General features: G+C 38.2%; 1 protein-coding gene across 1 annotated transcript; it reads left to right on the top strand.

The window, feature by feature from the left end:
- The first annotated feature begins 564 nt into the window (after window positions 1–564).
- On the top strand, window positions 565–2,227 carry LOC133038161 (uncharacterized). The gene is made up of 3 exons (XM_061116220.1): window positions 565–1,305; window positions 1,453–1,677; window positions 1,967–2,227. The coding sequence occupies exons 1-3, from the start codon at window positions 565–567 to the stop codon at window positions 2,225–2,227; spliced, it is 1,227 nt and encodes a 408-aa protein (XP_060972203.1).
- The last annotated feature ends 10,862 nt before the right edge of the window (window positions 2,228–13,089 follow it).

Below are 13,089 nucleotides of genomic sequence, written 5' to 3'. Positions count from 1 at the left end.
GGGGCCTACTCCGCCAACTGTCCTCCCAAGAAGTGTTGTTGGGAGTTTTGTCTCAGAAACAGATCCAGCCGTAGGGATGAATGAGCAGGCCCCTACTAATATAGATGAGGATAATAGGGTTGACAATGGATTTGACCAGTTAATGAGTTTGATGGTGCATTTTACAACAATGATCCTATAGTAGATTTGAACGAGGATGGTGATGCGGAGTTGGAAGTTGATGAAGCTATAGAGGTACCTTCTTTAAGGTTAGAACTACCTCCACCATCTCCACCATGTCCAAGGGAGCAAAGGAAAGACCAAGAAAGAAGAACCCCTCGGAGTGAAAATCACGAAACACCAGGCACCAGTAGCAGCCGCCCAGGTCCTCCTCGTAGTACTGTACCATCTGATTTTGAAGTTTGTACAAAATTCAAACCTATTGTGTGGACAAGGGAAGACATAGAGGAAAATAATGTTTATACAACTTCTCTTACTGGTACACATTCAGGGGAAATATAAGTTGGCAAGCTGTATACAAATAAGACTGAATTGAAAAATGTGGTTGGAAGGTTTGCATTGAAAATGAATTTTGAGTTCATGGTGAAGAAGTCTGGGACCGATGTTTTTTATGCAACTTGCAGGGGTTCAGATTGCAAATGGAGAGTGAGGGGGAGGAAGAGGGCACGTTGTGACATGTTTGAGGTTACTGTATTCCACAACGAACACACATGTAGCCTGGATTCTAGACATGCTGATAACCGTCAAACAGCACCGTGGGTTGTTGGCCACCTCATTAAGAACAAGTTCAAATCAGATGGAACTAAGTACAAAGCTAAAGACATACAAAGGGATATGTTTCAGGAGTATGGGATCAAGATGAGCTATGAGAAGGCTTGGAGGTGCCGAGAGAAGGCACTTATGTATTCGAGGGGTACGCCAGCAGCAGCTTATAGTCAGTTACCTGGTTACTTTTACGTGCTGGAACAGAAGAATCCAGGTACTATTACAGACATTATCACAGAGGAGAACAGGTTCAAGTACTGTTTCTGGTCACTGGCTGCTTGTAGGAGGGGATTTAAGTTTTGTCGTCCTGTGATTAGTATCGACGACACGTTCTTGAAGACAAGGTTTGGGGGCACAATGCTAGTTGCTGTAGCGTACGATGCAAATAACCAATTGTTTCCGATTGCCTTTGCAATTGTTGACAGCGAGAATCATGACTCTTGGAAGTATTTATTGCAGAAGTTAAAGGAAGCGATTGGGGAGGTTGAAAACTTAGTGTTTGTATCGGATAGGCATCAAAGCATTGAACATGCTGTCGAGGTTATTTTCCCCGAAGCATGCCACTATGCATGTTACAAACATATTTCTATGAATGTCACCCACAAGTTCAAGACTGATGTCTGTAACACGCAAATATGACTGGCCGCTTACGCATGGTCGAAGAGGGAATGTGATAGATATTTGCAGGTGCTTCGACAGATGGATCCTCCCATTGCTGCTTATGTTGACAATATAGGATTGGAAAAATGGGCTCGTCCTTATTGTCTAGGAGACAGGTACAACATCATGACAAACAACGCTGCAGAAAGCCTTAACAACGTGACTGAAGAATTCTGGGCATATCCAATAACTATTCTAGTTGAGTTCATAAGGTTCACACTAAAAAATTGGTTTGCTAACCGTCTCGAAAAGGCAAGTAAGTGTGTTACCCCTTTGGCAACTCATTTTGAGGAAGATTTGATAAAGCAACACGAGGATGTGTAGACGTAGAAGTGTCCTACGTAACGGTGCAAAATTGTTTAGTGTTGGAAGAGGTGCTGACGGTTCTGACTTTGAAAAGGGCGGTGATGTGAAATTAGTTGAGAGAACATGCACTTGCGGCATGTTCCAATTGTTGAAAATTCCTTGTCCCCATGCATGTGTTGCAGCGCTTACTTAGAATGTCAGTCTCTATGCTCTGTCATCCCCCTATTACACAAAGGAGACGTGGAAGAATACTTACGATGGAACAATTAATCTTGTGGGCGAGGAGGATGAATGGGTGCTTCCAGAACACATGCAGAACATGAGAATCGGTGTACCAGTGGAGAAGAAACCTGTAGGTCGTCCAAGAAAGAGCAATGCAGGAAGACTACGGACTAATCGATTTCCATCGAACGGTCAAAAAGTCAAGGAACCACGCAAATGTTCAAACTGTGCCGCATTGGGACACAACAAAGCTACTTGCAAGACCAGGGTTTGAGCATCATTTTCATTTTTAAATTGCATGCATTATTATTATTATGGTTTATGACATGTTACTTGTAGTTTTTTATGTATGACTATGTTTTATCAACATTTTTTTGACATTATTTTCTGTGTATGTGGTTGTTTAACGAGGTATCTCAGATTTTTGTATATAATTGTGTATGTCATGACACTTTGCGATATGTAGCGACATTTTCACGATATGTTTGGAAATTTAATTTATTCTGGACAAAGTCGTAAAATTGCGACGTTTCACGATTATACTGGCGACATGGTGCAATATAGGAAGAACTTTTATAAATTCTGGAAAAATTAAAAAATTGCGACGTTTCACGACTACACTAGCGACATGTTGTGATATAAGAAGAACTTTTATTAAATCTGGAAAAAATTTAAAAATCACGACGTTTCACGATTACTTTGCGATATTTTGCGACATTAATGGAACTTTAATTCATTTAGTGAAAAGTCGATATCTTGCTAGCGACATGTAGCGACATTTAGCAATTACATAAATTACAACAATTAAAATTCTTTGCCATGTCGATGAGCCTTGCAATATTTGCATATAGATCCAGCCTTCACCTGTTTACCATTAAAATAACCTAACTTGCAGTGACGGCAGCCTTCGGGGAACCCTGGTGGTGGAGCCGGCCGTACACCTGTTTTGTTAAATTTTTTTTCAAGTTTTAGTAATCTCCACTCGTTCATAACCCGTTCATCTTCAAAACGTTTCATGTCGTCAAGCACTTTTTGCATTTGAGGCGTAATTTCCCCACAATCAGGCTCCTGCTTGATCTCTTCAGGAGTAAGAATCGGGTATTTTCGCGACATGTCGCGACACCAGGCGACATGTTCACGACATAGTGAAGTAGTTGGTTAGTCGGGATAATAAATGTCACAAATTAATTACCATTTAATGGGGAAACGTCTTTTGTTATCGATATTAAGTGACATATTTGCGATATGTTATCGACATCAACTGAACAGTCAAAACATGATTTTTTTATCGACATATTCGCGATGCTTTATCGACATGTAACCAAACACTCAGAAACTAATTTTTTTGACATTAAACGACATGTTATCGATGTTGTAATGACATGTAAGTAAAAATTTTAAAATTGAACACTTTTCGATATTAAAACGACATATTAGCAACAATTATCGACATATAAAACTGTACAGATTTAAAAACAACTGTGTAACTATGTTTGTACAATTGTAATGGAGTTCTTAAAATACAAAAAAATTACAACCCTTGTAGCTATTTTACCACGTTAAGTTTTGATAAAATAAGTCTACACACCACCGATCTCTGAACATTCTCATGTTATCATCTGTAATGTTGTCCAAGGATCGATTAAGCATTAGGTGTTCGATGTACTCAAGGGCATATAGCCCGCAATCACCACTGAAAAATTAACAACAAACACATTTAGAGACTAAAATACATTTAAAGAGTAATGGCAAAGGAAATAATAATATACTATATTAACAATTACCTTGTTTTACTTTGGGGAACCACCTCACTTGGCATGCGTTTAGCATGCATTGATCTGAGTTGGCTACTGTCCCCTAAGTCCACATTCAGAATGTAGTTGTTCACTTGATCGTAATAGCCAGTTGACCTCAGCAGATGTGGAAACAGTTGAGTCCAAGGTAGCATGATGGCATCAAACTCTGCGTTGGTGGTGCACGCTAAATCATTTTCGTACACCCGAATCTGCCACATATCAACATCTACCTCAACATCAACCCAATGTTTTTGATAATCGAAGTACAGGACGAAGTATATGAAGTTCTGATCCTTCCAACATGGCATGTAACAGCTCTCCATACCCAGATAGTACTGGTTCACTGCATCTGGCCATTCAAACGTACTTCTGTCACCAGTCTCGCAGCCCCAAATGCCTATGAGGAATTGTGAAAGTGTTGTGTCTAAAATCACACCTGGCTGAGGGTACAACTCTGGAAAATAAAGGTGTCTCCTCCTTATCAAGTGTGATATGACATCTATGTGCTGCATAAAAATAAGAGAAGATTAATCAAAGTCGTAAATAAAGTCGCGACACGTCGTGAGAAGAATTTAACTAGTGTCGCGACACTCTCGTGACAATGTCGCGACATGTCGTTAAACAGAATTGAGTAAAAATGTCACCATGTCGTGAAAATGTCGTGACAATGTCGCGACATGTCGCCAAATAAAACAGAAACAAAAAACTTCTGTGTCAGCAACAATGTCGCGATAATGTCGTGACAATGTCGCGACATGTCGCCAAAAAAAAATAGAAACAAAAAACTTCTGTGTCAGCAACAATGTCGCGATAATGTCGCGACATGTCGAAAACCAATGTCACCAATAATGTCGCGATAATGTCGCGACATCGTTGCTAACACATCGACAATAAGATACATATTGCAGAAAACATCAAAATACTAATTAATAATTAAATACTTACACCATCGTGAAGCCACTCCCCCTTTAGAAACAATGTTGTGAAGAACTTGACATCGCCAACACCGGTGTGCACATTCCTAGGTCGGGCATTGGGAATGTCTCCAATCAACCACCTCTTGAACGTACGAAGCAATCTACGGTCTGCTGGTCTTTCCGGATCTACGTTCTCTGGAACAACTCGCCTCTTTTTCTTTTCCGCAGTGTAGTCCTTCAAGTACATAGGCGGCTTCCTCTTCCTCACAAACGGCACATTTTGTGGGGGTCTAGGTAGAAGTAGGACTTCGTCCTGTGATTGTGTATCACCAATGGCCGTGATAATTGCTTCCAATGGAGTTGACGGTGCCTTGTTATCATCTGCTTCCCAATCTTCTAGGAAGACATCTTCGTTATCACTCTCCATTTGTTCCTCATTTTGCGGTGCAGGTGTGGTCTCTCCTTTTACCATTGCCATCAACTCGTCCATCTTAGCCAGTAGAGTCTCCTTCAGATCTTTCTGACTCCGTGAAGGTCCGCCTCATACTAAGATGGCTATTTACTAACCCCGTTTGTGCCAACATGACGGCTTCCTGCTGGGCCTCATGTTGGGTTTTATGCCCTAAATAAAACTCTTTACAATCTGATTAGTTATCAATATAAGAAATTTGAAGTGATTGATGTTTGCATGAATTTTACATGCTAATGGTTTAATATGTTTATTACATTCATACACACAAAATCAGTTAAATCCAGATCATATGTTTATTCACAATTACAGTATCGTCAACACAGTGGAATGTGATTGTGATCATATGAATCAAAAGTTTTAGTCCCTGTTTCATCAGTGTTATTGGATTTACACTAATGTGATAATCAGCGATGATGTATACTTACACTTGGAGTAAGTGTTATGTTCTTTCCAGGACATTAGTAAAGTATACTAGTTTCGAATGTATGGAGTATACATTGGACTAGACCGATATTGCAACTAAGTTAAGATATTACAAACTTACCATTATACAACCATTATACATATCTTTCCAAGTCAATATCAGTAGTAGATCTTAAGATTAAAAGAATCTAAATCCTGATATGCTTAGGCTCAACTCAGGAGTGCTATTCATGTTCTTAGATTTATTAGTTAAGCTTACTTTTGGATCAGGGTGATACGTATATTTTGGGAACATGATAGTATGATTAAGTGGGAGTGCTGAACATAAATATGGAATCTATAGCTTCTACTGGTGTATAGAAGTCAAGTGATGATTCCCTTCGAGCTTAGCAAATAGAAGTAAATGGATGAGCTCTTGTTTAACTGACTAATTATTAGATCACTAAACACCATTTACAGGTAGCTAAGTGTTTTAAGGGGCAAAATACATTGAGGGGTGAGAACGGTAAAGAAATCCCATCTCGATGTAGATCATCTATATAGAGGATCTTTAAATCACAATAAGATTATAACAATGGTTAAATGAGATAGTATATTGATATCGTGGAACATACAATATGCTCTATATAAGTCTGAGAGTGCAATTCTAAGTTCTAAGAGTGGATTCAACGAAGAATTAATAAGTAGGAATTTACTTGGTAAATTTGGTTCACTTATTGGAAGCTCAGCATATAGATCCATGGTCCCCATTCTAGTTGAGAACATTCTGCTTGTAAAACTCATTAATTGATTCGTGATTGATCAATTATAATTCTAAAGTTAGACTATGTCTAATTTTATGAATTTTCACTAAGCAGGGGTGAAATTGTAAAGAAAAGAGTTTCTAGGTTTGTTTATTTATTAATGGACTTTATATGTCTAATTAATAATTAAATTAAATGACAATATTATTTAATAATCTATTTTAGTTATTAAATAATTAGTTTTCGCATTTAAAAGGTTAGAATTGAAAAATTGGCGTTTTTGAGAAAATAGAGATAAAATTTGATAAAACTGCAAAATCAAGTGAGGCCCAATACAACACCATGGCCGGCCACTAGAAGGAGTTTTTCAAATTAATATTTTCATTATTTTAATGCCAAATAATTCCTAACCTAAACCTAGTAGTTGCCTATAAATAGAAAGTGATGGCTCAGTCAAATTACACAAGTTTTCACAAACCTTTTCTGACAGAAATTTCTCTCTTCAGAAAAACTGAGCCTTCCCCACTTTCTATACCTGGCCGAAATCCCTTTCTCTTATCTCCTTCATCAATTTCGTGACCCTAGTGAAAGAGTAAGTGCCCACACACAGCAAGCAGTAACTCAATCATAGATTGGAAGACTGTGAAGGATCAAACTTGAAGAAGGACATTCGGGCTCAGATCTTGATTATACTCTGCTACAGAAAGGATTCGAGGGTTAGAGATTTGAGTGGAAGGAGACATTAATTTCGTTGCATCAATGTAAGGTTTTCTTAACTTTATATGTGTTTAATTTATCGTTTTAGAAAGTTCATATTTAGGGTGTTTAAACAACATACTTGTGAGTAGATCTAAGATCCTGGTAAAATAAATTTCCAACACCTCAAGCTTCTCCAGCCGGGCCTCAATGCTATCCAACCTCTTTCCAAGGTCATTGTCCACGGTTGTACTGGTTGGAGCAGAAGGACCGGCTGAAGTAGATGGCTCGTGTACTTCAGGTGCCGGTGGTGGTAGAACTAAATTTGCCTTTGTCACGGCCTCGTTGATGGTCTTCCCTTGAGTTTCAAACACAGACTCCTGTGTGCCATAAACGTCCACCGTTTGCTCCACATCCATCTCAAAGCAAAGAGGGGCTTTACCCTCATTAATACTCTTGAAGTATGCCTTTTCACTGGGCCGGGGAAACAAGCACTTCTTAACCACCAACTGAAACAAAAAAGAAAACACAGAATAATTGAAAACTGTGAAAAGAAGTCGAAAATTATGATAATTGCAAAAAGCAACACATTGTCACGACATGTCGATAACATGTCGCGACATATGTCGCGATAAGCAAGACAGCAAGTTCTTTCGCGACATCGCATAATGTCGCGAACATATCGCGATCAATGTCCCGAATGTTCATTTTCAATAAATTCAACCATATCTCTTTAGTAAAAAAAAATACAGAACAGTAAAGAAACATACCCGACTGTTGAACAACAGTGCAATGTCGGTTGCCTTGACATCTTGTTTCCGCTGGCGCTCCGGTGTTTTCCAGCTCAACATTCTGGGGAACTTAGTCCCGTTGCAGTGGGCATACTTCTTCCCCAACTTCTCAATTGCTTCGTATGCCCAGTACTGAAAGGTAGGTACATAGCCACTAACAGTGTACTTTGCCTCCTGAGCAATCTTCTTCCCCTTCTTCTTGTCAACATTATCCTTGTAATGTTGCATATTCTTTCCTAATGTCTCCATCAGCTTACGAAAAGCGCGCTCGCCCCACAGATACTTGAAGAATAATTCAAGATCGTTAACAAACTTCAACATCTCAGGCCAAACTTGGACATTTCCCTCATTTGATACTAATACACCTTCAATGAAAGCGATCAGTCCAAGCTTGTAGGCATCATCTTTATCTTCGCACCTCTCGAGTTGGAGCATAAGAGAATCCAGCTGAACAGAACTCTTCCCTTCAAAATAAGTCCGAACTAGATGGTCGTTGGACTTGGCGTGTATTTCCTCGTGTGTAGGGGCACTACCCATATGTAAGCCAGTAATGAGTCCAAACTCTATCCGTGCGAATCTCATGTCATTTCTCCCTACATGAAACCAAACCTCATCCTCCTTTTCTGTGTCCACTTTCATTTTTTGTAAGAGGAGGCTGTGGACCAACCCGCCGGAGAAATTCAACTCTCCAGCTTCCCAAAAGTGTCCGAAAGGACTAGCCTTTACTGTGTCAACCAAATCCATCTCAGTAAACTTGGCCTTGATATATCTAAACCTATCTGTACCCCGATAGGTAAGACGTCCCGTGAAATGCGAGGAAACTGGAAGTTTAAGTTCAGGAGCCATCTGCAAAATTGTCAACAAATTTGTTAGAAAATATGTCGTGAAAGATATCGCAGTATGTCGCAAATTATCGTGGAACATAATCCTAGTTACTGCTACTCATATCGCTAACTATGTCGCTAATATATCGCTACTATATCTGTAACGTCCCCGCTTCAAGCCTCCATTTTGCCCTCACACCCACGGACTCATGGCTCTTATACACGAGTACGCCACTCTAGCTGCTTCCTGGATTGATGACTGGCCCTACAGACCAACACGAGTGTTTCCAGCGTGCTTTGTCCTCACTCGCACGCTTCCTGGGAAAACTTCCCAGGAGGTCACCCATCCTTGAAATTGCTCCAGGCCAAGCACGCTTAACTGTGGAGTTCTTTTGAGATGGGCTACCGAAAAACAAGATGCACCTTGTTGATATAGGTAGTACCAATCAATCCATTTAAGCCCTCTTCAACTGTGTAGTCCCATACCTACACAGTCTCAGAATCATCCCACTTGACCTTCCCCAGGCGGTGTGAGATTGCACAGCTTACCCGGTATTTCCCCTTACGGATCACGGGACTACTGACTGTCACAATATCGCTAACAACAAACATGACGATAAAAACAAGAATCATAGGTACGACTGCCATATATCACTAACCGAATCGCTCATCATCGCAAACATGTCGCCAAACACATACAAGTCGATAAAATCATGAAACCTACGCACTCAACACTATATATTGAGAAGTGGGTCGCTAATGTATCGCTAACATGTCAATAAACAGACGGTTCTAATATATTCTCGACTTTTCCAAGACGATGTCGCGCTATGTCGTGAACATAGTCGCGACACGTCGCAAATTGTGCAAAAAACCAGAACATAGATCGGCGTCAATGAAATTCAAACGAAATCAAAAAAAATTTAAAATAAAGTAAATACATTTCTTTATAATGAAGAACAAACAATAAAAAACTAATCAAAACAATAAAAAAGTTTAGACAAATACCTTTTTTACTGTTTCGGATCTGGGTTTTGTTTAGGGGGTATCGCGAGTTTGGGGTTTCACGATATCGTCTCCGGTGGTCTGGTGTTCGTCTGTTGGGGTTTCACGATATGTAAGGGGCTTTCACGATGTCGTCTTCAAATGTTTCGCGATGTCGCGATGTCGTCTGGAGGTGGTGGGTTTCGCGATTTCGCGATTTCGTCTGGAGGTGGTGGTTTTGTTGGGGTCGGGTGGGGTTTCGTAGCCGGCCTAGTGGGGTGTCGTTGGTGGTCCGGTGAGTTGAGGTGGTGGTCCGGTTAGGGGAGGGTGGGTGTCGTTTGGTCGTTTGGGTTGCGAGAGAGAGAGAGAGAGAGAGAGAGAGAGAGAGAGAGAGAGAGAGAGAGAGAGAGAGAGAGAGAGAGAGAGAGAGAGAGAGAGAGAGAGAGAGAGAGAGAGAGAGAGAGAGAGAGAGAGAGAGAGAGAGAGAGAGAGAGAGAGAGAGAGAGAGTTAGAGGGAGAGTGGTAATTTGAAATGGGGAGGGTATTGTTGGGATTAATCTTAATTGGAGGGTATTTTTTTTACTATTTTTTGGCTAGCATATTAAAACAACACATGCTATTTTTAAGCATATATTGTCAAATTTCCCAACTAAGATAAGAAACATTTTAAATTAGAGTAATTTGTGGCACCAACTATCAATTTACTTGCAAAAAACTATCCAATCTCATATTTTGGTGGGAAAATCCTCTAAAGTACTGTTCCGTTACATTTTTAAGGTGTCGTCCAGCCTCGTTAAGTCCTAATTTTGCCCACGTGGCAATGACAGGTCACTAAAAATTTATCCTACGTGGCCATATTTTACATAATAAAAATTAAAATGAGTAATTAAAATAAAAATAAAAACTCTAAGAGTAATTTGCGACAAAACCCCCCTAGCTATTAATTTACTTACAAAAAACCATCCAACCTTAAAGTTTTTTGGATGGTTTTTTGTAAGTAAATTGATAGTTGGAGGGGTTTTGCCACAAATTACTCTATATCTTTTGAAAAATAAAATTAAAAAATTAATAAAAATAGTACAATTACTTAAAAAAAAATATGAATAATTATAAATTCTACTTAAACCGTGGTTTCGAACCATTCTTGGTTTGGTTTGAGAAATTTATTGGTCTGGTTTTGTTTTTAATATTCGAAAAATCGTTATACTGGTTTGGCTCAAAAACTATAAAAATTGAGACCAAACCAATCCGTGAACACCCCTATCGTTACCCATGTTAATGCTCTGCATTTGAGATGAGGTGAAAGTTAGAATTTTATCAATTTTGCCTAAAAATGAAATAAAAAAGACTTGGAATGGTTTGAGTAATTGTAAATCTACAACACAATTAATTTTACAGGATTCTACAAAATATAGATTGTAAAGGTCGTAATGGTGCTATTAAGTTGTAAATTTGAGTTTATGGAATACAATGATTTTAATTTCTCAAAATAATAATAATAAAAAAAAATATTCAGCACTGCACTAAACTTCAACTATAAACGTAAAGACATCATGTGTGTATATATATATTTTAGAGTAATTTACGGCAAAACCCCCCAACTATCAATTTACCTGCAAAAACCATCCAAAAAAAACCATCCAACTTTGGATGGTTTTTTGCAAGTAAATTGATAGTTGGGGGATTTTGCTGCAAATTACTCTAAGTTTTTATTTTTATTTTAATTACTCATTTTAATTTTTATTTTGTAAAATATGGTCACGTAGGATAATTTGTTAGTGACTTGTCATTGTCACGTGGGCAAAATCTGGACTTAACGAGGCTGGACAGACGACACCTTAAAAATGTAAACGGAACAGTACTTTAGAGGGTTTTCCCACCAAAATATGAGTTTGGATGGTTTTTACAAGTAAATTGATAGTTGGGGGGGGGGGGGGTTTGCTGCAAATTACTCTTTAAATTACAATCTTCTCAGTACTTTTTTTACATACCATTTTTTCTTTTTAATAATAATAAATTAAAAAAAATTCCATAAAAGAAAAACACAAAACTAAATCTTAAATAGAAAGTAGAAACAAAAAGTTTTAGATTTTAGAAAGAAACCAGTAATAAAACTCAAAGAGGCAACTCATGTCAAAATCGACGCAAAAACACAGCATATAGCACAATCTACATTATAGCCAATGACTTTGAATTTGTTGTCTCCATGGCAAGTTGTTCCTTCCCATTTTTCACTAAAAGAACTTGGTATTTTCATGCATAAGGGTCTTCCAAATATGCTTTCAAACTCTGTCATGAGATCCTTGCCAACTCTTAATCAAAAACATATCATAAACCCTTGATAGAGAAACTACCATTCACATAATCTTTCCATATCAGTTTGCTCATATGAAATGGCAGACTCTAAATTATTTCTATCATTTTCAATGAATTTGGAACAAACCATGGCCTTAAAATCTTGAGAATCCATCGAGTATAATGGTTTAAAAGCGAATAATTTACGAAAACACTACTTCCTCACACTCTTGGATTGAAGGAAAACCTATATATACTACTCCTTGTTTTGCCATGAAATTTAAGGGAGTTATAAATATCCATAGAGAGGTCATTAACTACTAAGAATAAACTCTCACAACATATAAACTCCCATCCCTTTTGCAACATAATAGGTAGAAGAAGTAGCCAATCTCTAATCAAGTTTAAAAGAAAAAATTGACATCTTTAAATTTCTTAAGGTCAAGTCCCCCACATTCTCTCGACATGTAGATAGAATTCCAATTGGACAAGACAAGAAACCTCATTTTATCTGAGCCCATGATCCACCAAAACCTTTGCATAACATTGTCCAAATTATCACAAAAGCATTTAGGGAGCGAAATGTTAACATAGAGTAAATAATGGTAATAGGAACACAAATTTGATCAAGGTAGAGCTGCCTGCATGGGATAGATATTTTGCACTTCTAACCTTCCATCCTAAAGTTAATACTTTGTCTCATATAGGAAATTTTTTTATTTCTACTATTAGAGAAGAAGAGGGGGTTGATGAGGAGCTTATCTTGCTTATTTAACTCTTTGAAGCCTAACAAAGATGAGATTGATGATTTGATATTGGCCTATATATTTCTAGAAAATACTAAAAAAATATGCACATTGAGAAACTGATTAGACCAACGATAATAAGTTTGTAGGGATATATAGACAACATCAACTTTGACTAAATTAGACTTACAAAAAACAAAGGTTTCATTCGCATACACAAGATAAAAAATGGAGGTAATCTGAGCACAAAATTTAAATCTATGAAGTGAGCCCTAACCATTGTCGCTGAGGAACATTCTACATTACACCTCACTACAAATAATGATAAGATATCGAGATATTGTGTCTCTTTGTCTTAAGCCCCTACAGGAGGAGAATTATTTCAACCCCTTTAATAGGACTAAGAAAGCCACGATGAAACTCACTTAGAAACCAAGTGTATGAAACGT

Source organism: Cannabis sativa, chromosome 5, assembly GCF_029168945.1.
Source record: "Cannabis sativa cultivar Pink pepper isolate KNU-18-1 chromosome 5, ASM2916894v1, whole genome shotgun sequence".
In the NCBI taxonomy this organism is placed as follows: Eukaryota; Viridiplantae; Streptophyta; class Magnoliopsida; order Rosales; family Cannabaceae; genus Cannabis; species Cannabis sativa.
The sequence above is the reverse complement of the archived record's forward strand: the minus strand, read 5'-3'. Positions and strand labels throughout refer to the sequence as shown.

Coding starts and splice junctions, on each gene's coding strand:
- LOC133038161 (XM_061116220.1), top strand. CDS start 565: ATGAATTTTGAGTTCATGGTGAAGAAGTCTGGGACCGATGTTTTTTAT. Junction 1,306..1,452: donor GCATTGAACATGCTGTCGAG/GTTATTTTCCCC, acceptor AGATATTTGCAG/GTGCTTCGACAGATGGATCC. Junction 1,678..1,966: donor TTGCTAACCGTCTCGAAAAG/GCAAGTAAGTGT, acceptor TATTACACAAAG/GAGACGTGGAAGAATACTTA.